The 23,585-nt window shown below is 52.6% G+C and overlaps 1 protein-coding gene across 1 annotated transcript; it reads left to right on the plus strand.

Moving 5' to 3' along the window:
• Positions 1-6,302: 6,302 nt before the first annotated feature.
• On the plus strand, positions 6,303-18,563 carry Tgif2 (TGFB induced factor homeobox 2). The gene is made up of 3 exons (XM_042694365.1): positions 6,303-6,414; positions 9,856-10,077; positions 16,211-18,563. The coding sequence occupies exons 2-3, from the start codon at positions 9,886-9,888 to the stop codon at positions 16,736-16,738; spliced, it is 720 nt and encodes a 239-aa protein (XP_042550299.1). The 5' UTR covers positions 6,303-6,414; positions 9,856-9,885; the 3' UTR covers positions 16,739-18,563.
• Positions 18,564-23,585: the final 5,022 nt, after the last annotated feature.

A 23,585-nucleotide genomic window follows, 5' to 3' on the forward strand; every position in this document is an offset into this window, starting at 1 on the left:
TTTTAAAAGGACAAATGTGGCCGGGCGCCGGTGGCTCACACCTGTAATCCTAGCTACTCAGGAGGCTGAGATCTGAGGATCGCAGTTCAAAGCCAGCCCGGGCAGGAAAGACCATGAGACTCCTATCTCCAATAAACCACCAGAAAACCGGAAGTGGCGCTGTAGCTCAAGTGGTAGAGCGCTCGCCTTGAGCTGAAGAGCTGAGGGACAGTGCCCAGGCCCAGATCTGGTTCAAGCCCCACGACCAACAAAAAAAAAAAAAAAAAGGACAAATGTGGGTTGAAGTATGGTGCAGTGGTGGTGCACTTGTCTTGTACGTGCAGTGTGCAAGGTCCTGGGTTCAATCCCCCAGATCCTGAGGATCCTTTCCTGTGGAGAGAAGTCCATGAGACTCTCATCTCCAATTAACCACTCAAAGCCAGAAATAGAGCTGTGTGGCTCCAGTGGTAAAGGGCTGGCCAAGCAAAAAAGCTAAAGGACAGCACCTGGCTCTGAGTACATAATGAAGGGGAGGTGGCTGACAGATTTGCTTCCATCACCTACCATTACCCCAAATTCAAACACCACACCCCACCATGTGGCAATGCTACCAGGGCCTTTAGGACAGCCCCAGCAGAGGGTTCTCCATCTTTGAGCACAGCCTGACAGGGTGGGCAGGCACTCAAATACAGGGGCTGGGCGTCTGTAGCCTCCTCAATGGCAGGGCACTAATTTGCCTAGCCTAGGGAGTCCCGGGGTACTATCCCCAGTATCACACAAAACCCTAACCAAGCCCTCCAATTAATTAAATGGGTAAATACTCAGTGCCGAGGGGAAGATTAAGCCAATCGTAGTTGACCAAGCAAAGCAGGAGACTGTGGATAAGCAGAACTCCACAAGGTGAAAGCCCAGACTTCCAAGAGTGGCAAATCTGTCTCAGGACAGGCCTCCACTGGCAGAGCCAGCTGATGCCATACCTGCTGTCCCCTCCTATCCATGCCCAACCATTGTCCCAGGAAACCCTGTGGCCAATACTGCCAACACCAGATTCTTCCCCTGATCAGCTGATGGATCCAGCTATTTCCTAAACCACTCATCTGCCCTGGCCTTTGCTGGATTGGGCCCTCTGTCCCAGAGCCCACTTCCCTCCTGTGACGCCTGGATTTGGCTGACTGGGGACCCACTGACATGAGTCCCTTCTATACTTCCATAAAAACACAGCGGGCTTAATGGTACAGTGCTTGCCTAGCATGCATGAAGCCCTGGGTTTGATTCCTCAGCACCATATAAACAGAAAAGGCCGGAAGTGGCACTGTGGCTCAAGTGGTCGAGCACTAGCCTTGAGCTGAAGAGCTGAGGGACAGAGCCCAGGCTCAGAGTTCAAGCACTATAACTGACAAGAAAAAAAAAAAAAAAGAGTTGTCTGAGCTGGGCAACAGTGGCTCACACCTGTAATCCTAGCTACTCAGACCGCTGAGATCTGAGGATCATTGTTTAAAGCCAGCCTGGGCAGGAAAGTCCAAGAGAGTCTTTTTTTTTTTTTTTAATTTAATTTAATTTTATTTGTGATCCAAGAGAGTCTTATCTCCAAAAAATCACCAGCAAACTGGAAATGGAGCTGTGAATCAAAGTGGTAGAGCAAAGTGGTAGAGCACTAGCCTTGCACAAAAAGAACTGAGGGATAGAGCCCAGTCCCTGAGTTCAAGCCCCACAACACACACATACACACACATACACACGCACACACACACACACTCCCTCCCTCCCTCAGGAACAAGGCCTAGGCCTAGTTCAAGCAAAAAAAAGAAAGAAAAAAGAAAAGAGACTGGCAGAATGGCAGTCATCTGTGGTAGCGAGCAGCTGATCCTGTAGCCACTTTGCTCAGCTCACCTCACTCCACTCACCCTAGCTTCATCATTAGGAAAGTCTCCCTTTCTTTTTGCAGTACTGGAGATCGAATTCAGGATCTTGGGCTTATTAGGCAAGTGTTCTACTATTTGAGCCACATCCCCACTCTGCTCAGCTTCTTATTATGTAGAAAAAAAAATGAGTTTTTTTGCCTTATATTTATATATTTACATTTATGAATCTGTATTCATATTTAAATAACTTTATTCATTCACTTTTATTGAGGTTGTGGACCATATTGAGGACAAACTCAAGGTATGATGCAAAGTAGACAAGTGTTCTACTACTGAAGCACATCCCCAGCACTCTACCATAATTTAAAAATTAATTAGAGGCCTGGCACCAGTGGCTCATGCCTGAAACCTCATCTACTCAGGAGGCTGAGATCTGAGGCTCTGAGGCTCAAAGCCAGCCCAGGCAGAAAAGTCAGAGACTCTTATCTACAATTAACCACCAGAAAACTGGAAGTGGAGCTGTGGCTCAAAGTGGCAGAGCACTAGCCTTGAGTGAAAGAGCTCAAGGACAGTGCCCAGGCCCTGAGTTTAAACCCCATGACAGGCAAGGAAAAAAAAAAAAAAAAAAGGATGTCTTTTTTTTTGTCCCTGTCACGGGGTTTGAATTCAGGGCCTGGGTGCTGTCCCTGAGCCTCTGTGCTCAAGGCTAATACTGATACCACTTGAGAGCCACTTTCAGCTTTTTCTAAGTAGTTTATTGGTGATAAAGAGTCTCATGGACTTTCCTGTTTGGGCTGGCTTTGAACCATGATTCTCAGATCTCAGTCTCCTGAGTATGTAGGATAACCGGTGTGAGCCACCTGGACCTGGATTATTTATTTATTTTAATTTATTTATTTTTACCATTCCCAGGGCTTGAATTCAGGGCCTGGGCTCTGTCCCTGAGCATTTCTTTGTTCAAGGCTAATGTTCTACCACTTGAGCCACAGCACCACTTCTGGCTTTTTTTATGTGGCACTAAGGAATGGAATCCAGGGCTTCATGCATGCTAGGCAAGCACTCCACCACTAAGCCACATTCCCAGCCTGACAACTTTTTTTTTTTTTGTCATGGGGCTTGAACTCTGGGCCTGGGCGCTGTCCCTCAGCTCTTCAGCTCAAGGCTAGCAGTCTAGTACTTCAATGCCACTTCCGGTTTTCTGGTAGTTTATTGGAGCTAAGTTTCATGGCTTTTCCTGCCCAAGCTGGCTTTGAACCACAATCCTCAGATCTCAGCCTCCTAAGCAGCTAGGATAACGGGCATGGGTCACAGGCGCCCAGCAACCTGGCTTATTTTTAAAATAAGCCAGTATGAGACAGCCAAGTGAGTTGGTATACCCGTGTAGTTTCAGCTACTCAGGAAGCTGAGGATCAGCCTCTTGATCCTCAGTTCTGGATCACTTGCACTCCAGAGTTAGTATTAGAACTGCTGTCATCTTGTGAGCTGTGGCTACATACACCTTGCCAGGCCCCTAGGTTAGTGTCCAGTCACCCCATCATGGTAGACCCTTGGTATCAGCAGGCATGTGGTTCTAGAGACTGCTGTGAGGAAAACTGTGCATGCTCAGGACACACAGCATTCAGTGCTCAACGGAGGACTCTTGATTCATTTCTCCCAAAATGTCTTTCTGCTAAAGATGTGCTGCCTTTCAACAAACTTCAAATTTTCACTTTACCAAGTTATTAGCTAGTTACTAAACATTCACCCTGTAAACTTGTGGCTCACACCTATAATCCTAGCTACTCAGGAGGCAGAGATCTGAGAATCGAGATTCAAAGCTAGGCTGGGCAGGAAAAGTCCATGAGACTCCTATCTCCAACTAACCACCAAAAAGCTGGAAGTGGAACAGTGGCTCAAGTAGTAGAGTGCCACCCTTGAGCACAAAAGCTGAGAGACAGTGCTCAGGCCCTGAGTTCAAGCTCTAGGACTATCACACGCACACAAACACATTCACATTTACCTTACTTTTTTAAGGGTACCATTTGCTATTTCACAGTATTAAGGGTGGGAAAACATTCAACAGATCACACAGTGACTTAAACACACAAAAAAACCCCACAGGACATCAGTTCCCCCACATCAAGTGAAGAGTACAACGCGCATAAGAAATTTAAAAGTGTTGTTTTTGAGGGGCTGGGAAGGTGGCTCAGTGGTAGAGCGCTTGCCTTGCATGCCTGAGGCCCTGGGTTCGATTCCTCAGCACCACATAAGAAAAAAGAAAAAAGCTGGAAGTGGTGCTGTGGCTCAAGTGGTAGAGTGCTAGCCTTGAGCTGAAGAGCTGAGGGACAGCGCCCAGGCCCAGAGTTCAGGCCCCACGACCGGACCCAAAAAAACAAAACAAAAGTGTTGTTTTTGAAATTTCTTTTGATTTTTAAACGGATCTGGCCGAATCAAAACCCAGTATGATAAATCTGAGAGTAAGATGGCCTTACTGTATAACCTCCCACTGGGCAATGGCACCAGAGTTAGTCCCAGTGTGGGGTGTTTGCTTGCAAGTCTCCAGAATGCACAGGTCTGGGAAGAGCCATTTTCTGCAAGCTCACTCACCTGTTTCTCAAAATGCAGTCCTAGAAGTAGAATAACTGACTACAGGATGCATGTATTTTAAACAACGCTTATTCAGAAACCTGAGGCACTAATTCTTTCAGCCATTGGCATGTTTAAGCTGGGGGATTTGTTTATGATATGAAATCCTGCCATAGGACCAGGCTCCCTCAACCCTCCTCCTCTACCTGAGCCTCTCTAGGAGGTGGCTGGGATGGGGCTCCAGATCTGCTGTGGGCAGCTCTCAGGTGGTTCCTCCCATTTTCCCAGTTGAATAGATTTGATATCGGCCTAAGCAGCTGCTTCTAGCCACATTTGTGGGAAAGTCTATGGGCTTGGACCTGATCCCCAGTGGCTCCCCCATGAAAGGGAGGGTCTGGCTCTATCCTGCAGCACAAGCTTAGTGCAGCCAAGGACCAGATCACATCTCCAGACTCACTTGCAAGTACCCCTACTTCCCCCTCCAGGTTGGGCTCTTGAAAGTAGACTGCTTCCTGCATGTTCAGTGACCCTAATAGTCAGGAACTATCTGGCTTTGCCTTTCTCACCCAAAACTATTCAGGTCACCCAAAACTATTCAGGCTTTTTGTGTTAAGAGGGCTATGGACAGAGTACCACTTGGCCAAGAAATTATGTCCACTACTCTGGGCCTCGTTTTTCCCCATCTGTGCAGTGGGCAGTATCAGTGACATTTTTAGAAGGATAGCAGTGTGGCCATCTTGGTTACGAGCATAAAGAAGCAAAAAAACAAAAACAAAAAAAGCCCCAAAATCTAAAAGCTGTTTTCAAGGCCGTTGATTTCAAAGCCCAAGGGACCTAGAGGCCTGAGCGGCCTGGGTGAGGAATGGGGTCCAGAAAGGGCATCCTCAGGCTTCGGACAGGCTGGGCGGGGGTCTGCGGGAACACCTCGGGAGGAAGACGCCGTGTGTGTGTGTGTGTGTGTGTGTGTGTGTGTGTGTGTGTGTGTGTGTGCGCAGCTCTGCCGCGTGCAGGCCCACTCACCCCGGGAAGGGCTCCAGTGTGTGTGTGTGTGTGTGTGTGTGTGTGTGTGTGCGCAGCTCTGCCGCGTGCAGGCCCACTCACCCCGGTGTGTGTGTGTGTGTGTGCGCGCAGCTCTGCCGCGTGCAGGCCCACTCACCCCGGGAAGGGCTCCAGCTCCCACCCACCTGGGGGGGGATGACTCCGGCTGACGGTGACAAAAGCCAGCACCGACCCCTCCCCGAGGACCCACGGATGAGGCATGGCGCAGGCTCCTCCACCTGCCCGCGGCGCCCCCCGCCGCGGCTCGGGGTCGGGCCCCAGGCCACCTGCTTGGGGTCTGGTCCCAGGCGGCCTCCTCACCCGCCCTAACGGCTGAGGCCAGAACGGGCGCGGTGTTACCAGCCACCTCCTCTCCCAACTGGCGGTAAGGGTCCGGACTCAGTTTCCCCGCTGCGCCCCGGGAGCCGTCCCCGCGCGAGCGGCAGACCCCCCAGGGAACTTTTCGGAGTGGCCGTGGGCAGGGTCCCCGCCCCCCGGGAGCGCCCCACCCCCGGCACACAGTAGGCGCTCCGGAAACGCGCCGGGGAGGAGGGGCGGCTACTTCCTGCCCCCAAACGGACTCCCGGGGTCCGGCGCCCACCGCTCCCCGCGGGGCCGGGCGGCATTCCTGAGGGGGGTGGGCGCAGGAAGAAGGTGCGGAGGGCCCGCCCCCTCCGGCGCGGTGGGCGGGGCCGAGCCCCCCGACGCCTGGGGCCCGCCCCGCGGGGGGGGGGCGTCACTGGCCGCGCTGGGCGCAAAGTTTGCGGCGGGCCGGGCGGCGGGGGCGGCGCGGCGGGCCGGGGGCGGGGAGGGATCTGACGTCAGGCCGCGAGGTGCTTTCCAGCCGCGAGCTGTCAGGCGGGTGTCAGGCCGGGCAGGTACGCGCCGCGCCCCCCGCCCCGGCCGGGAGCCCCCGTACGCCGCGCCCCCACGCCGCCGAGGCCGCGCGGGCCGGAGAGCCGCCGGAGAGGTCAGTGCGGGAGGCCGAGGGCCGGGGGGCGCGCGCCCACAACTTGGAAAGTTTCTTCCCGCGGCCGCGCGGGGGAGGGGGCGTCGTCCGGGCGTGTGCGCCGGTGGGTGTGTGAGCCCCGGGCGGCGGGGCGCCGGCGGGGGCCGGGCCGGGGGGGGGTGGTGGGGACCGGGGTGCCGGGTGCCCGCGGTGCCCCCCCAGGACACCCCGCCGCTCCCCGGGGCCGGGGTGCGCGCGCGGGGGGCGGGTTTGTTTGGTTTCAAAAGTGCACGTTGCTAACCGCCGGCCGGGCCCCCCGCGGCCGGGGCCGGGGCGGGGGCGGCCCGAGTGACAGCCGGGGGCGGGGGCCCGAGCCCGCGCGGGTTCCCCTTTCCTTTGGAACAAAGGAAAGTCTGTCTCCCAGGCATCTGTCACTCCCGGGCGGGCCGAGGCCGCGGGGCGCGTGGGGCCGGCGACGCGGAGAAAGTTTGTGCGCGCCGGGGCCGGCCGAGGGGGGGCGCCGGGCCGCCGGGGGGGCGGAGCCGCGCGGCCAGGGGGGTCCGGGGGCGGCCAACATGGAGTCCGGACGCGGGCCGGGGTGGGGGGCGGCGCGGAGGTGGGAGCCCAGCCCCCTCCTCCCCTCCCCCTCCGGGCCGAGTTGGGAGCACAAAGCCGAGCGCGCACGCTCCGCGGGCCCCGCGTCCCGACCGTCCGCCGGCGCCGGGGAAGCGGGTGGGAAACAAACTTTTTCTTGCTCCGCGACGGACACGTGAGTTTTCTTTCTTCCAGAGCCTTCGCCGCCCCGCCCCCCGCCCAGGGCCCGCGGGGGAGCCGCCGCGCCGCGGTGACCTTGGGTGGGGGCCCGGGGGTGCGGGCGCTCGGAGCGCCGGCCGGCTCCTCGCCGCCCCGGGAGCCATGTGCTCCGCCCCGCCCGGGCCGCGGGGGAGGCGGCGCGCTTTGTGTGCACCGGCCGAGCCGAGCCCGGGGGCGCGGCCCGGGGGGCGTTGTCACAAAGTTCCCGGGGGAGTGGCCGCGGGGGGCGTGCGTGTGGGCGGGGGCGCGGGGCCCCCGGGCCTGCCGGGGCGCGGAGCCGTCGCCCGGGTCGGGCCTCCCCGGAGAGGGGTCGGGCAGGCCGTGCGGTGGTTCGCGCTCAGCCCGCGTAACGGAGCGCAGCTTCGCTGCCTGGGAACTCTAGGTCTGACTATCAGCTGTGAGATTTGCGTGGCTGTGTGTGTGTGTGTCGAGGTGCGAGTGGCAGCGTGCAGGTCGGGGACCTGCAGACACAGCCTGGGGGTGCATGGCCCCAGAAAGGCTCAAGGAAATTGAAGGGGTCATCCTTAAGGCCTACGTCCGGAGCCTCGCACCCTTGGCCGGCAGCCAGGGTGTAATCTGTACAGATAACCTGGAGTAAACTCTGCCTGCCTAGGCTGCATCCCGGAGCCTAATTCCAGCCAGTCTGGGGGCTGGAAATGTCTGACCTCCCTCAGGCAGCAGCTGCTGATGGGCACCTCCGAGTTGTGCCCCCTCTCACCTCCAGGTGGCCTAGCCGAGGGGAGACCCTTCCCTGGAAAGCTAAGCCCAGAGGTCTGGGCTGGGGCCCAAGTGCAGGAAACAAAACCTGGTGATGCCAGTCCATTGGCCTGGCCTTGTGGAGGAACTGCTCTAAGGCTGAGAAAGGAGGCCTAGAACTTTGGATTTTAGAGTGTAATTTTTTTTTTTTTTATTTGGTGAACAAGAACTTTGCAGGATGAGTTGCTGAGTTACATTGTCCAAGGGCAAACTTTCCATCACTTGACAAGTGAAGGAGGTCCACTACAGTCCCAGGAAGAGGGAGGGACACACAGCCTAGTCAGGAGGAAGGGAAGGGCCTGACCTCGGAGGTCTTACTGAACATCTAACAGGAATGAGTCCTTTTATTGCAGGGTATACAGTAGTTATACATGGATTTCTGAGCTATGCTATGCTAGAATTTTGAGACTTCTTACTGGACTTTGGGAAACCTGAGAGGCAAAGTAGAAATGAGTGTCAAGAGCCTGGCATGGTGGTACAGGCTTATAACCCCAGGACTGGAGATGCTGCAGCAGGATTCTGAGTTCTAGTCCTGCCTAAGCTACATAGCAAGGCAATCTCAAGAAAGAATTACTAATCTGTTTATTGACAGTATAACTCACACGTGTACATCAGTATTGGAGCCTAAATTGAGGGCCTGGTGCTCTCTGCTTTCTTGTTCCTGGTTGACATTCTATCACTTGAGCCATGACTCCAGTCAGCATTTTGTTGGTTAACTGGAGATGGAGTCTTGCTGTCTTTTCTGTCTAGGCTGCTGGTTTTGTTTTTGTTTTTTTTTGGGGGGGGGGGTTCTGGTCGTGGGGCCTGAACTCTGCGCCTGGGCGCTGTTCCTCAGTTCTTCAGCTCAAGGCTAGCGCTCTACCACTTGAGTCACAGCACCACTTCTGGTTTTTTTCTTTTTGCTTATGTGGTGCTGAGCCTCAGGCTTACAAGGCAAGCGTTCTACCACTGAGCCACTTTCCCACCCCTAGGCTGCTGGTTTTAAGCTGTGATCCTCCAGTCAGCCTCCTGAGTAGCTGGGATTACCAGCATGAGCCTCTAGTTCACAGCCTTTTATTGTGCTGGTCCTGGGGCTTGATACCAGGGTGCTGTCTGTCCCTGAGCTTTTTTTTTTTTTTTTTTCCCCTCAAGGCTAGTGATCTTCCACTTGAAACACAGTCAGCTTTTTGGTGGTTAATTGGAGATGAGTCTTATGGACTTCCCTGCTTGGGCTGGTTTCAAACCAAGATCCTGTTTGTTTGTCTATAATAGATCAGTTTCTTCCTTTGGAGAGGCAATTTGAAGGAATTAAATGACACCATAGATGTAATGTGCCCAGTATGGAGCAGGAAAAACAGATTGAGGCCAAGTATGGTAGGGTACACCTGTAATCCCAATGCTTGGGAAACTGGGGCAAAGAAGAGTTGGAGTTCCATCAGAACACTTGGCCAGACCTTATCTGGGAAAAATTAAACAATTTCAGGTGATGGCAGCTGTAATTTTAGCCCCAGCCCTACTTGGAGATGAGCTGCCACTCTTTTCAGTAGCTCCTACTTGTCAGTGGACCCTTCTTCCTGGCTGCTCAGCCTGAGGGTTTGAACCTGGGCCTGGGAGTTGTCTCTGAGTGGTTTGTGCTCAAGGCTAACACTTTACCCTTTGTGCCAAAGCTCCACTTCCAGCTTTTTGGTGGTGTATTTGGAGATGAGAGTCTCACAGACTTTTCTGCCTGCACTGGCTTCAAACCGAGATACTTAGAACTCAGCCTCCCGAGTAGCTAGGATTACAGGCTAGCTAGGATTACAGGCGTGAGCCACCAGGGCTTAGCTCTCATCCTAAGACTTTGAACGGCCACTCCTCCATTTCTGATGGCCCAAGTACCTTTGCGTGATGTCCCTGTCCCCTTTATTGTCCTAGGCTCAGAGGTCCAGTCTAGCCCCAGGCACCATGTCTGACAGCGATCTGGGTGAGGAGGAAGGCCTTCTGTCCCTGGCAGGCAAGAGGAAGCGCAGGGGGAACCTGCCCAAGGAGTCAGTGAAGATCCTTCGAGACTGGCTCTACTTGCACCGCTACAATGCCTACCCCTCCGAGCAGGAGAAGCTGAGCCTTTCTGGACAGACCAACCTCTCAGTGCTTCAGGTAAGAGGGGACCTGGCTCTGTCACTGACACCGTGTGGGTCAAGTGAGGACACACCCCCCCTGCCTGAGGGACAATGCCATGAGGATAGGACATTGTAACCCAGTCAAAAGTTTTCAAGTCATCTGAGGGGCTAGGAGTTGGTAACAGTGTCTGGGTGTCATTGTCCCTGACCTTGGAGGCCTGGTGAGTGGCTGGGATCCTGGGCTTCAGTGTCTGGGTGTCATTGTCCCTGACCTTGGAGGCCTGGTGAGTGGCTGGGATCCTGGGCTTCAGCTTCTTGCCCCAGCACTGTTTGCAGGGACAGAAGGGCTTTTTGGTGTGGCAAAGAACTGAGTTGTAGCTGTACACCAGCGGCTTATGTCTCATCTGATGAGGAGACTGCACTTTGGTGGGATGAAATTTGAAGCCAAAGCTAACCAAGGCACAATAGTCCATGAGATTCATCCCCAATTACCAACAAAAAAGCAGAGCTGAGCTGGGCATCTGTGGGTTCACCTTTATTGTGATCCTGGTGTGCCTAAAGTGGTAGAATACCAGGTATGAACAAGCAAGTAGACTTCTTAGAAAGCTCTGATTTGAGGCCGGGCGCTGGTGGCTCATGCCTGTAATCCTAGCTACTCAGTAGGCTGAGATCTAAGGATTTTGGCCCAGGCAGGAAAGACCATGAGACTCTTATCTCCAGTAAACCACCAGAAAACCGTAAGTGGCATCGTAGCTCAAGTGATAGAGTGCTAGCCTTGAGCCAAAGAGCCGAGGGACAGTGCCCAGGCCCAGAGTTCAAGCCCCACGACTGACAAAAAAAAAACCAAACAACTGTGTGTGTGTGTGTGTGTGTGTGTGTGTGTGTGTGTGAGAGAGGGAGAGAGAGAGAGAGAGAGAGAAGAGAGCAGAGGAGGAGGTGGGGAGGGAGAGGTCAAGAAGAAAGCAGAAGTCAGGTTCAAAGCCCAGTTCCACCTGTAGGAACCTTGAAAGGAGGGTGAGGTCCCTCTGCTTCCTGGTGGAACTGGCCCTGTTGCTGAGCCCCAGCGCCTTCGCTGTGTCCCCGGTGTAGAGATTGGAGACACTGTTTACTACCACCCTGTGTCCAGCTGCACTCCTCCCTAGCCTCACAGTGGAGGTGCACTCCTGCCCAGCTGGCCTCCGTTCCATCATGAGCCAGGTAGGCTTCTCTCCCAAGTCTGCCACCCTTTCCCCTTCTGTCCTCCCGTCCTAGGCGTGCCTTCCCTTGCCTTTACCTCAGAATCTCCTGCTTCTCTGGCCTCCCAGGTCCTTTTCCACTGCATGAAGATCCTCCTAAGAATCTGAGCAGACCCTGTTCTCTCCTTAGGACTTTTTATTTCCTTTTCTGAAAACAGGTTAGGGAGGTGCTTGGCATCTGGCCTGTGTGTACGTATTGGGGGGAGCTATGCTCTGCCCATGCTCACCCTGCCCCGAAGTTCAGAGGCCTCGGGCTGACTTGGGTTCTTAGCGGTAGGGGCCACTTCATAGGTCACCTCCTGAGCACCCTCACTGTTCCCAGCTCTTTTCCCCCAGCATACCCTTGAGGAGGGTCTAGTTTGGCCACCAGCAGGGTTAGAAGGCAGCAGAGACCCAGGTCAGGTCTGGCCATAGAGCCAGATTACATACGCAGCCTTTGCTGGCCTCCCTGCCTACATCTTTTCTCCTTTAATAAGTTTTCATACGTTTGTATGGTGCTAGGACTTGCACATTCTAAGCAAAGCACTCTAACCACTGAGCTCTGCCCATCCAGCTACCACTGTCCACGGTGGTCATTCTTTTTGCCTTAAAGGAGTGACTTTCAGTGAGCCAGCTCATTATAACAAAACTGTCTTCCACAGGTTTCCGAGTTTTTCATTTGCAGAGCTTGTCCTGTCTTTCCCTGGGGCACCATTTTTGACTGTCTCCTTTAGCTGCTCACAGCGAGCTCATTAGCAAGTCAGTGAGTCATTTAGCTACCAGTTTGTTGCTACTTGCAACTTGTGGCTCCTGGGCTCTGGCAATCACCTGTCTCCCACATCTTCAGATCTTTGGAGCATTTTTCCCCCCAATCCTGAACTCAGGGCCTGGGCACGGCCTATGAGCTTCTTTTGCTGCACTCTCCTCTCTAGCCTCACAGTGGAGGTGCACTCCTGCCCAGCTGGCTTCCTGTTCCATCATGAACCAGGCAGGCTTCTCTCCCAAGTCTGCCACCCTTTCCGCCTCTGTCTTCCTGTCCTAGGAGTGCCTCCTTCCCTTGCTTCTACCTCAGATCCTCCTACTTCTTTGGCCTCCCAGCTCCTGTCCCTCTTCATGAAGACAGTCCTGAGAATCTGAGCAGATGCTGTTCTCATGCATGCTAGGCAAGCACTCTATCACTAAGCCAGTTCCCAGCCCAGGGGCCTGTACTTTTGAGCTTCAGTGTGAACTCTTCCCCCCTCCTCCCTCCCCAGGGTTCAGCCCACCAGGCAAGTTATACAGGCTAGGCACAGAACTCTCTGGATACCTTGTTTACAAACATTCTAGGTGCTCGTGCTGGTGGCTCATGCCTGTAATCCTAGCTACTCAGTAGGCTGAGATCTGAGGATCGTGGTTCAAAGCCAGCCCAGGCAGGAAAATTGGTGAGACTCTTATCTCCAATAAGAGTCTGCCCGGGCTGGCTTTGAACCGTGATCCTCAGTTCTCAGCCTCCTCAGTAGGTAGGATTACAGGCATGAGCCACCGGCGCCCGGCTTGGGTCTCTCTTGTTCTGTGGGCTCTGCTTACTTTCAGACCCAGACAAGGTGAGGAAAGCACTCTAGGCCTTCCTCAGGCACCTGTCCCATCCCCAAGGCCTGTCCCACTGGCTTTGTGCTGTTCCCTCTGCCCCTGGGCCAGCCTCTCTCCCTTCCTTCATCTCTGGCAGGGCATCATTTCACATAGGCCTGTTGGTGGCAGAGAGCAGTTTTTGGGACGTCATAGAATCCTCTGGTAGCCGGGCGCTGGTGGCTCATGCCTGTAATCCTAGCTACTCAGGAGGCTGAGATCTGAGGATCGCGGTTCAAAGCCAGCCCGGGCAGGAGAGACCGTGAGACTCCTATCTCCAATAAATCACCAGAAAACCGGAAGTGGCGCTGTAGCTCAAGTGGTAGAGCGTTCGCCTTGAGCTGAAGAGCTGAGGGACAGCGCCCAGGCCCAGAGTTCAAGCCCCATGACCGACCAAAAAAAAAAAAAGAAGAATCCTCTGGTAGCCCCTCCACCCCTTGCTGAGGACCATGGGTCGGGGCAGGTGGCCAGCTCTTTTCCTGGCCTACGATGGGTGGCACAGCTGGACAGGCTTGGGTTACTGCCCAGATTTCTGTGCTGCAGGGCAAGCACTGGTATGTGTGTGTGTGTCTGTCTGTCTGTCTGTCTGTCTGTCTCTCTCTCTCTCTCTGTCTCTGTCTGTCTCCGCCTGCCTGCCTGTCTGTGTGTCTCTGTCTATCTGCCTGCCTGTCTGTCTTGTCTGTCTGTGGTTTCCTTGTTCTCCTGGCAGGCAAAATGGGTGGTGAGGCCGGGGGCCAGGTGCCCTCCCCCTCCCTTCACTCCCTCTGGCTGCTTTCTCCTAACCTAGGTCACTGTGACCTGCATCCAGGTGAGGTGGAGGGCAGAACAGCTTTAGGAGAAAGGGCTTTAGGTTGATGTTCTTTTTGTTTGTTTGGTCATGGGGCTTGAATTCTGAGCCTGAGCACTGTCCCTCAGCTCTTCAGCTCAAGGCTAGTGCCCTACCACTTGAGCCACAGTGCCACTTCCAGTTTTCTGGTGGTGTTTTGGAGATAAGAGTCTCATGGACTTTCCTGCCTGGGCTGGCTTTGAACCTCGATCCTCAGATCTCAGCCTCCTGAGTAGCTAGGATTACAGGCATGAGCCACCAGCGCCTGGCTAGGTTGATGTTCTTAGGAGGTGGTGGACCCTGTCTGGTTGACGGTATTGCCCATCTTCCTTGATCAGGGCTTTTCTCCTGGGGGAATCAGATTACCACCTATCTTGCAGGCCCTGACGAAATGGCCAGCAGATCTGAGCTTGACGTTTTGTGTCACCAGTTGCTGTTGGGCTGTGCTAGGGGAAGGGCAGGACGGTGGGGGCACAATGGCCAGGAGATGGGAAAAGGAGTACCTCTCAGCTCTGTACCCCTAGGCCTGTGCCCTGGGGAAACCCTTTACCTCTCTGACCTGCACTTTTGAGACACTACTCCCTACCTCAGACTTTTGACATTCAAGGTTAATGTCCAGGAGGAAAAGATGCTGGCACAACACTTGGTATCAAAGGTTCTTAATAATGTTTCCTCCTGCCAGTTGTGCAGCCTTGCTTTTCTTTGCGGCTCCCTGGCATCTCTATCTAGAACTTGGCTCAGCCAGTATCCAGCCATGTCTGCTGTATATGTGCTGGGTTACTCAGGAGGACTTAGAGGCACAGGAAGCAGGGTCACGGGGTCTTTGCAGGCTGACATGGAGAGGGAGAGGAGGGTCACACTGGTGGCTCTTCCCTGTCTTACAGGGAGTGCACAGCCCATTAGGAAGGAGCAGTGCCAGTTCCAAGGTACCTGCTGTCACTCACAGGTGGCTGTCCCTTTGGCTGGCATAGTTGATGGGAAGCTGGTAGCCAACAGGTTGCTTAAATAACGGGCCTTGAAAGAAGCCTGGAGCTGGTGGCTCATGCCTGTAATCCTAGCTAGTATGAGGCTGAGACCCAGAGGATTGGGGTTTCAGGCCACCCAAGGCAGAAAAGTCCACTAGACTATCTCTATAATTGCAAGCAAAAAGCAATGTTGGAGATATGGATCAAATGTAGAGGCTAACAAATAAGTATGGGTACAGGAGCCCTGGGCCTTTAACTCACACAGTAGAGCATGCTGGGCATTACCGTCGCCCACACAGGGTGGGAAGGGGGCACAGCCTGAAGGTGTCTGCTGAATTAGGAGTCAGGACCTGGAAGGACCTGGAATGTGAAGTTTAGGTGAAGCCACTGTTTAGACCTACCCTTAGTGGTTTACCAGAGCTCCAGGCTGGCGAGATCAGAGAATGTCTGTCCCGATAATGAACCTACCACCTGCATCACCTTTCACCGGTTCCTCTGTTTTGTTTTGTTTTTTTTTCCCTGAGCCAGCATCTTGCTGTTACCCAGGCTGGTCTCAAATTCCTGGACTCAAGCATTCCTGCCTCAGCATCTCTAGTGGCTGAGACTACAGGTACCTGCCACTGCATCCAGCCTGGATGGTCATCGCTTGTTTATTGTTAGTGATGACATCGTAGTAAGGCTGGTCTAGGCAAAATCAAGAGGCCCAGATTTCAGTCCCCAGTACCACCTCCCCCCAAAAAAAATAGTCTAGAGGGTTGGATAGGGCACATCAGTGGTAGAACACTTGCTTAACACAAGCAAAGCCCTAACTAGCACCTGCCCTTTATCTGCAGCAGATAAAGGGCAGGTGCTAGGGCAGGTGCTAGCTAGGTTTATAATCTGCCCCCAGCCACAGGCCCCTTGAGCTCTTTACATCCCATGGAGTGCAGCAAGGATGTCATGCCTGTAGTCCTAGCATTACTGGGAGGCTGTCATTTTTCTTGTCCCTGACAGCCCCTTGGTGCCTCTGGTTTGTGCTCTACAGGCCTGGGAGTGGATGGGCAGCAGTGTCTCCTCTCGTCTGTTATCTCCCAGCTGGCCACAGCTCCATATTGTGTGTCCTAAACAGACCAAACATCTGTCTTCCTTTTCTGGAGGCAGCGGGAATGTCGTATGAAACAGGGTCTTGCTTTGTAAGACAAGCTTGCAGTCCTAACTCAGCCTCCTTAGTGCAGGGACTATAAGCCTACTCCCCTACGCCTGGCTTACTGGAATCTGACCTACCAGCCTGTCTCCTAGTTCTAGGTCCCCGACTCCTAGTCTTTTGCACATAGCAAGGGCCATTCCCTTTGTCCATAAAGAACCAAGTTCTCACTTGGCCCCTGCTGCTCTGTCTCTCCTGCTGCAGCAGGTCCCGCTGAAGATCTGCTTCCCACAGAAGCCACTAGGTCTCCCCAGCCCCATCCCTGGCCAGCCTGTACAGTTAGAAAGTTAGAAGCCCTGTGTGTGCGCACTTTGCGGTGTGTACTGCTGGGCCCCTGGGGGCTTCCCAGCTGACCTTAGCTTCTCCACGCCTTCCAGATATGCAACTGGTTCATCAATGCCCGGCGGCGCCTGCTCCCGGACATGCTTCGGAAGGATGGCAAAGACCCTAATCAGTTCACCATTTCCCGACGAGGGGGGAAGGCCTCAGAAGTGGCCCTCCCCCGGGGCAGCAGCCCCTCCATGCTGGCTGTGTCCGTGCCGGCCCCAGCCCCCACCAACGTGCTGTCCTTGTCAGTGTGTTCCATGCCACTCCACTCAGGCCATGGTGAGAAGCCCATGGTACCCTTCCCACAGGGGGAGCTGGAGCCTGCAAAGCCTCTGGCCACCCCTGGTAGTACACTCACTCTGCTGACCAGGGCTGAGGCTGGAAGCCCCACAGGGGGACTCTTCAACACGCCACCCCCCACCCCCCCGGAGCAGGACAAGGAGGACTTCAGCAGCTTCCAGCTGCTGGTGGAGGTGGCACTGCAGCGGGCCGCTGAGATGGAGCTCCAGAAGCAGCAGGACCTGGCTCCCCCATTGCTGCGTGCTCCCCTCCCTCTAGTCTCCGAGAACCCCAAGTAGGCATGGCCGCCAGGCTGCTGGGGGGGAGGGGGCGCCTTCCTGGGCTCCCGGCCCCCTCCCTTCTGCCCAGAGGGTTTTCTGCAATCACTGCCAAGCATCTGGTCATCTCCTCTGTCCAGAGGTCCTCAGCAGGAAGATGCATTGCGACCTCTGCTGACTGCCATTGTCCAGGTCTCAATCCGGAGACCTTGGGGCGGGAGACAGGCATGGTGCTGCTGCTGCTGCTTCTCCAGAGTCCCTGGGATGCCTCATCCCGCTGCTTCCTGGGCTGGGCTTGGAAGCCTGCCAAGCTCAGGCTTCGCTGGTTGTGCCTCACTGTCCAGCCAGTTCGCACATTCCAAGTGGGACGAGAGAGAATCCAGATGATGTCCCACACCGACTCCAGTTGAATGTGTTTAGGTTTTTGCTAAACTTCTTCCCTCTGTGCTGTGGTTGGTGCTGGTGGCAGTTGCACGCTGGGAGCCCGGCACGGTCCGTGGTACGCTGAGATGCCCACCTAGGCAACCACAGTGTATCGGAAGATTTGTATTTGGGGGACCAGCTCAATCTCTGCGGCAGTGGGAAATTCCAGATGGTTTTATTGTTAGTTTGGTTTACCAAATAAGGGGGTGGGGCAGGGGTGAAGGAAACCACAGTGGACATTGGCTTCTCTGCACCAGGCACAGAAGGGGAGAGTCCCCAAATCTAGTGCTTCGATCACATAGAGCAGAAGAGAAAATGAGGGGTTTGTTTTGTTTTTGCTGTCTTGGGATAAGGGTTAGACTGAAGCCGTGGGCATAATTTTCTTTATCCCTTTTCAATGTTTTCCCCTTTACTTTGCGAAAGCTTTGCCCGGCAGCCTAGGTTTTGGATTCCTTTAGGTACTTGGGGAGTGAGCCCCCTGCTGGCAAGGAAGCCCGTGCAGTGCCCACAGCCAGGTGGGAAGCTTCCGGAGGGGGCAGGGTCAGTGCCTGCAGGGGCCTGGCCTCTGCCTTCAGAAGTGAGTGCGCTGGAGTGGGGTGGGGAAGCTCATCTTGGAGCCCTGAGTGCCTTCCTTCCTTTCATCCTCCTCCAAATTGCAGCCGCCAGGGCCCTGCCTGAGTGACCCAATAAATAGATCACAGTTGATCTTCAGCTCCCTTCCCCCCCTTATTTTGCTGTTTTATTGCTGATAGTTTTCAACAGCAGTATACCCCATCTTTATGTATCCTAAGAAACACTAATCCTAGGTTTTTTTTTATTAGCCCAAATTTTTTTTTGTTCTAAATAACATTACTGGGCCAGAAGGTTTTTGAGGGCTCCTGACCTGTAGGTTCACAGAAGCTGGTAGGTTGGGTGTGAGGGGAAGGGATTCCTGGGTACTGACGGGTGGGCCTAGGCAGGGAGGACCCTGCTGGCCTCAGGGGCTCCTGTACGTCTCCTTGCAGTGGGAATGGTGAGTTCTGCCTGCCTCCCTCTCTTCCTCATGCACCCCAGGGGAGCAGGATCCTCACCCTCCAGAAGCTTCTCTGGAGAAGGTTAGCGGAGCTTACAGCTATGCCTGCCTGGAAGGCTGGATCCTGTAGGTGACTAGGAGTGGGCCAGGCTGGGTGGGACTTTCCCCGTGGAGGTGCGCTGAGCAGGAGGGCACAGGCCAGGGACCCACGCTGCTGAAATACTTGGCATCCCCGTGGGTAGGAAGTGGGCGTCTTGGGGTGAGGCAGCCCTGCTTAGGTCTGGTTGTAAGGTAAGCCTGGAGGAGAAGCACACTTGTCCCACTCAATTATTTGAGCAAAAAACTACTGTAAATAACTTGTTTTTGTCTTCTGTCAAATAAAGTTTTGTTTTTGTTTAATTCTGAAGCAGAGCCGAGCTATTAGCTGGTCCTGTGGCTCTGGAGAGGCAGCCAGGTGTTACTCTGCCTTGAGCTAGCTTACTCTAGCATAGGCAGCACCTCGCACTTACCAGTGGGCATCCAGACCTGCCAGCCCTCCTGGGTTAGCGGTTGGGTTGAGTAACCAAGCAGTGAGGGCAAAGACCTGAACTGGGAGCTTCACCCTCCCCTCAGGAGCGCGCATGAAGCTGGGCTGCTAGAACAGCAGACAGGAGACTGCCCCAGACCACCTGCACTTCCATCTCTAATCTCTACCTGTTGGCTGCCATTCCCTTCACCTAAGCTAAGCTAGCTGGGGATGGGTTTCTGCCAAACCCCACAGCATGCTAATTAAAGCACAGGGTACCGAAACCCAAGTTGTGAGCCCTTGTTGCTGCTGGCCAACATGTTGTCTGTCATCTAAGTTTCCAGAGGTAAGGAAGTAAGATGTTCTCTTCTAGAGAAAGGAACTGGGTGGGCATGTAGCTTACCTAGCCTCAGCTTACCTGCCAGTGGAGCATGGCTTTGAATTCAAGCCTGTTTTGCTTCAAGCTGTTGTGAGGATCTCCCTACAACCTAGCTGCGCGGGTGATAGGCAGTTTACCACTGCTGCCATCTAGCTGACTTAACAGTGGAATGGGCCAGGCATGTTTCTTCTAATTGGCATTTTTAGGATTCCTAACATAATGGAGGACTGTGACCTCCCCAGGAACACTCCTTTAGCAGTTTGGAGAATCCCAGATTAAAGAGGCTCACTTCCTTTGCCTCTTAATCCAGGGCTTCTCTGGCATAGCTTCCAAAATGGACACTTACACCAGGTACAGGGAAGAATAGCTAAGTGCCAGAAGGGCTCTTTGAAATGAGGGCAATTCAATTTGTACCAATAAGTAAATATTCCCCCTACATTATACTTTGAAATGTTCTAAAGTTCATTTAAAGGCTTATTTGCCAGATGACGGGCTTTAGCACGTGATTGGAGGTGATGGTTCTGCCCTCATCAGTGGGCTAATCCATATGATGTGTAATTTGGTGGCAGTGGAAGGTGCTGGGAACTAGGAAGTGTTGCTGAGTAGTTTGGCAGGTAGGGGAGAGTCTTGACCCTGTCTACTTTGTCTCCCTGCTTCCCTGTCTCAAATGAGGTGAGCCGCTTTCTCCACCACATGCCCCACCCTCTGAACTGAGCCAGAGCCAATCTTTACATTGTTTTTCAGGGATTTTGTCAGCAGCAATAGAAAATTGACAACACCCCAGGAAAGAAGAGCTGTACAGGGTTCAGTTACCTAAGAAAGGACTTCTATATAGGCTTTTCAAAGAACCAAAAAGTCAAACTGGTAACGAAAGTTGGCAGGATAAAGTGGCCAGCACTGCTACCTGGAACTCAAGATCAGTGCCCTTGGCTGCCCTTCTGTGATTACAGGTACACATCACCATGACCAGCCAAGAAAGACCTCATACACATTTCTACCTCTGTTCTCTGGTGACCTGGAGGTCAAGTGTAGCCATACAAAGATTTTTCAATTTAATCATTCCACCTTCCTTACTCAGATTTCCCTATCATCGACTTAACCAAAATTGTGTGTCACTGACCACATAGAGACTTTGCTTATCATTTTTGGAATTATTAATTGTAAATAACATGGCAACTATTTATATTGCATTTACTTGACTTAGGTATTATATGTAGAGATGACTCAAAGAATAAAGCACAATTGTATAGGTTACTCATACTTTATTTTTGTGAGCTGCAGGACTTGAACTTGGCCTGGACGCTGTCCCTGAGCCTCTTTGTGCTCAAGGCTAGTGCTGTACCATTTCAGTCACAGTGCCACTTCCGGTTTTTGAGTGGTTAATTGGACATGAGTATCTTGGGGACTCTTCTCCCTGGGCTGGCTTTGAACCATGATTCTCAGCCTCCTGAGCAGCTACGATTACAAGCGTAACCACTGGCACCCAGTTCAAATACTATTTTATAAAATGCAGCATCTTTGGCTTTTGTTATCCATGTATGTTGGGGGTAGGAGGTGTCTCCCAGAATACTGAGGGTACTTCCCGGTACCTAGGGTATGAACTTGGGCCTAAGCTTACTAGGCAAATGCTCTATCACTTCAGCCATACCCCTGAGTCTTTTTTTATTTTTCAAATGGGGTCCCCCAACTTTTGGCCAAGTGGCTTCTAACCATACTCTTCTACTCAAGCCTCTGTGTACATCTGAGATTCCTGACACCACCCCTCCTGATTAGTTCTTTAGATAGGGTCCTGTTAGAAATGGCTTAGATGTTGGTGTTGGGGCAATAAGGACACCAACTCACAAGGAACTTGGCAGGGCAAAGTTTACTTTTGCAGAAGGGAGTAGTATCAGTCACAGAGCAGACAGGCTGCTCCCTTTTTAACCCTAACCCAGCAGGCCCTGCCTCTGCCCATATTGGCTGAGCTGGCCCAGGTTCATAAATCTGCAAAAGGGTGTGGCTTAATTAACAGGACTGAAGAGCAGCTGGAAAATTATGTGACCAAAATGTAATTAGCAAGGGCCAAGCCACCTAGCCAAAGCAGGAACTTCCCACAAAAACAAGTCTCAAGATTAACAGAGCCAGGGGTGGCTCTGTTGGTGGCCCAATCCTCGCCAAGATCCTGAGTCAAAGCCAGCCCAGGCAGGAAAGTCTGTGAGACTCTGTCTCCAATGAACCACCAGAAAACAGGAAGTGGAGCTGTGGCTCAAAGTAGTAGAGTGTTAGTCTTGAGCAAAAGAGCTCAGGGACTAAATTCAAGCCCCACAACCGACAAAAAACTAACCCAGAAAAGAAGCAAACTACTTTGATAGAAAAGATACTTTTCTCACAGGTTCTGCTAATTTTTTGCCCAAGCTGGCCTGGAACTGAGAGCAGCTAAGATTTTAGATGGGCACCACTGCACTCAAGTTTCCCAAGAGGCAGCTTTAATTTACATAAACTACAAAAGTCGGCCCTAGTGGTACACACCTGGAATCCAGACACTTGGCATTATAAATTGTGGAGCTGTGGAAGCTGGCTCTGGCTATGTACATGGCAACTGTCTCAAGAAAAAGAAGGAAGAGGGTCAAGTGGTAGAACTCCTCAAGGGCAAGACCTTGAATTCAAACTCCACCACCATCTTCCCAACCCACATTTACTGTACACAAATTGAAAATAAAAGGGTAAGAGCTCAGCAAACATTTGTAGGAAAACAAATGTAGGGCTGGGAATGTGGAGTGCTTGCCTTGCATGCATGAAGCCCTGGGTTTGATTCCTCAGTACCACATACACAAAAAGCCGGAAGTGGCACTGTGGTTCAGGGACAGTGCCCAGGCTTAGAGTTCAAGCCCCAGGACTGGCCAAAAAAAAAAAAAGTAAACCATTTAGCAAATGAGGGTGCTCTGGTAAAGTTCATTGTGAGTAGCACTTCCTGTGAGAATGATCAAGATTTAAGGTTAAACCTCTACTTCACAGAAAGTGCTCTTTTGGAGGCTGGTAGCGTTCCCACAGGACTTTGGTTTCTGTAGGTGTTGGAGGCCACACTTACCCCTTAAAGTATACCTGCCTCTCCAAGTTCCATTTCTAGGTAGCTGGCAGGGAGGTAGACTGCTTCAACTGGGAGGATGCCCTGTGCTCTAAGGCTGAGAGAGAGACCACATATTCATTTGGCACTAAAACCCAATGTTTCACAAAGCCAAATGTCCAACTTCTAAATCTTCCACTCCCAGAGCTTGACTCTTCAGTAAGTTCTTTTCTTTTTTTTCTATTTTTTTGGGGGGTCCAGTTGTGGGGCCTGAACTCTGGACCTGGGCACTGTCCCTCAGCTCTTCAGCTCAAGGCTAGCGCTCTACCACTTGAGCCACAGTGCCACTTCTGGCTTTTTTTTTTTTTTCTTTTTGTTTATGTGATGCTGAGGAATCCAACTCAGGGCCTCAGACATGCAAGGCAAGCACTCTACCACCAACCCACCTTCCCAGCCCCAGTAAGTACTTTTCCATCTTAGACTACCCACGATGTTTATTTTAAGCATACAGATGAGGTGGGCTTCAGCCAGCTTCCCCACTTCCTAAGGAATACCTAGGGTAAAAACAGAATTATTGTGAGCCTCAAATATGTTCCAGGCAAAGGCTTACAGACTGGCTGCTTCTTGAAAATTCGCATCAAGTTTCAAGCCCCTATTTAACCTCTCACTTGCTGTGTGACTTTAGTCTGCACTTCAGGATCTAAGGACAAGTCTAATTTTCCCCATTCCCAAGTAAACACACCTTAAACCTTTGAGATAGACTTCACAAAGATGGCACAAAGATAATTGCTGTCTTTTTCCCTGTAGAAGTTACATGTCCAAAGATGATATATACATAGAAGAGTCTCATGGACTTTCCTGCCTGGGCTGGCTTTGAACCACGATCCTCAGATCTCAGCCTCTCCCGAGTAGCTAGGATTACAGGCATGAGACACCAGCACCTGGCTTAGATGATATATTATGTCAGTCATGGGGCTTGGACTCGGCCTGGGCGCAGTCCCTCTTCAGCTCAAGGCTAGCACTCTACCACTTGAGCCACAGTGCCACTTCAGGCTTTTTCTATTTATGTGGTACTGAGGAATCAAACCTAAAGCTTCATGCATGCTAGGCAAGTACTCTACCACGGAGCCACATTCCCAGCTCAGATGATATGTTCTTATATGCAGAAATCTTCACAGAGTCCATTAAGAAACGGTTAGAGCTAGTAAATTCAACAAAGTTGCAGGATACAAAAACTGGTTTTATTTCTGAGTGCTTACAGCAAGCAACCGCAAGAATGCCATTTACAAAAGCATCAAAAATTTATACTAAGGTGATCAAGATTTGTAAACTAAAATCTAAGTGGCATGTATCTATAATCCCAGCACTCGAGGCCGATGCAGGAGGATCTAACCCAGCCTCCTGAGCTACATACTGTGAGTGCATTCAAGATAAAACAGGAAAGATAGTAAAGACAAGTAAATATCTCGGGAGACACTATTGCCAAGATGTCAATACTCAACAAGA

Source organism: Dipodomys spectabilis, unplaced genomic scaffold, assembly GCF_019054845.1.
Source record: "Dipodomys spectabilis isolate Male_0828 unplaced genomic scaffold, ASM1905484v1 ptg000175l, whole genome shotgun sequence".
Classification (NCBI taxonomy): Eukaryota; Metazoa; Chordata; class Mammalia; order Rodentia; family Heteromyidae; genus Dipodomys; species Dipodomys spectabilis.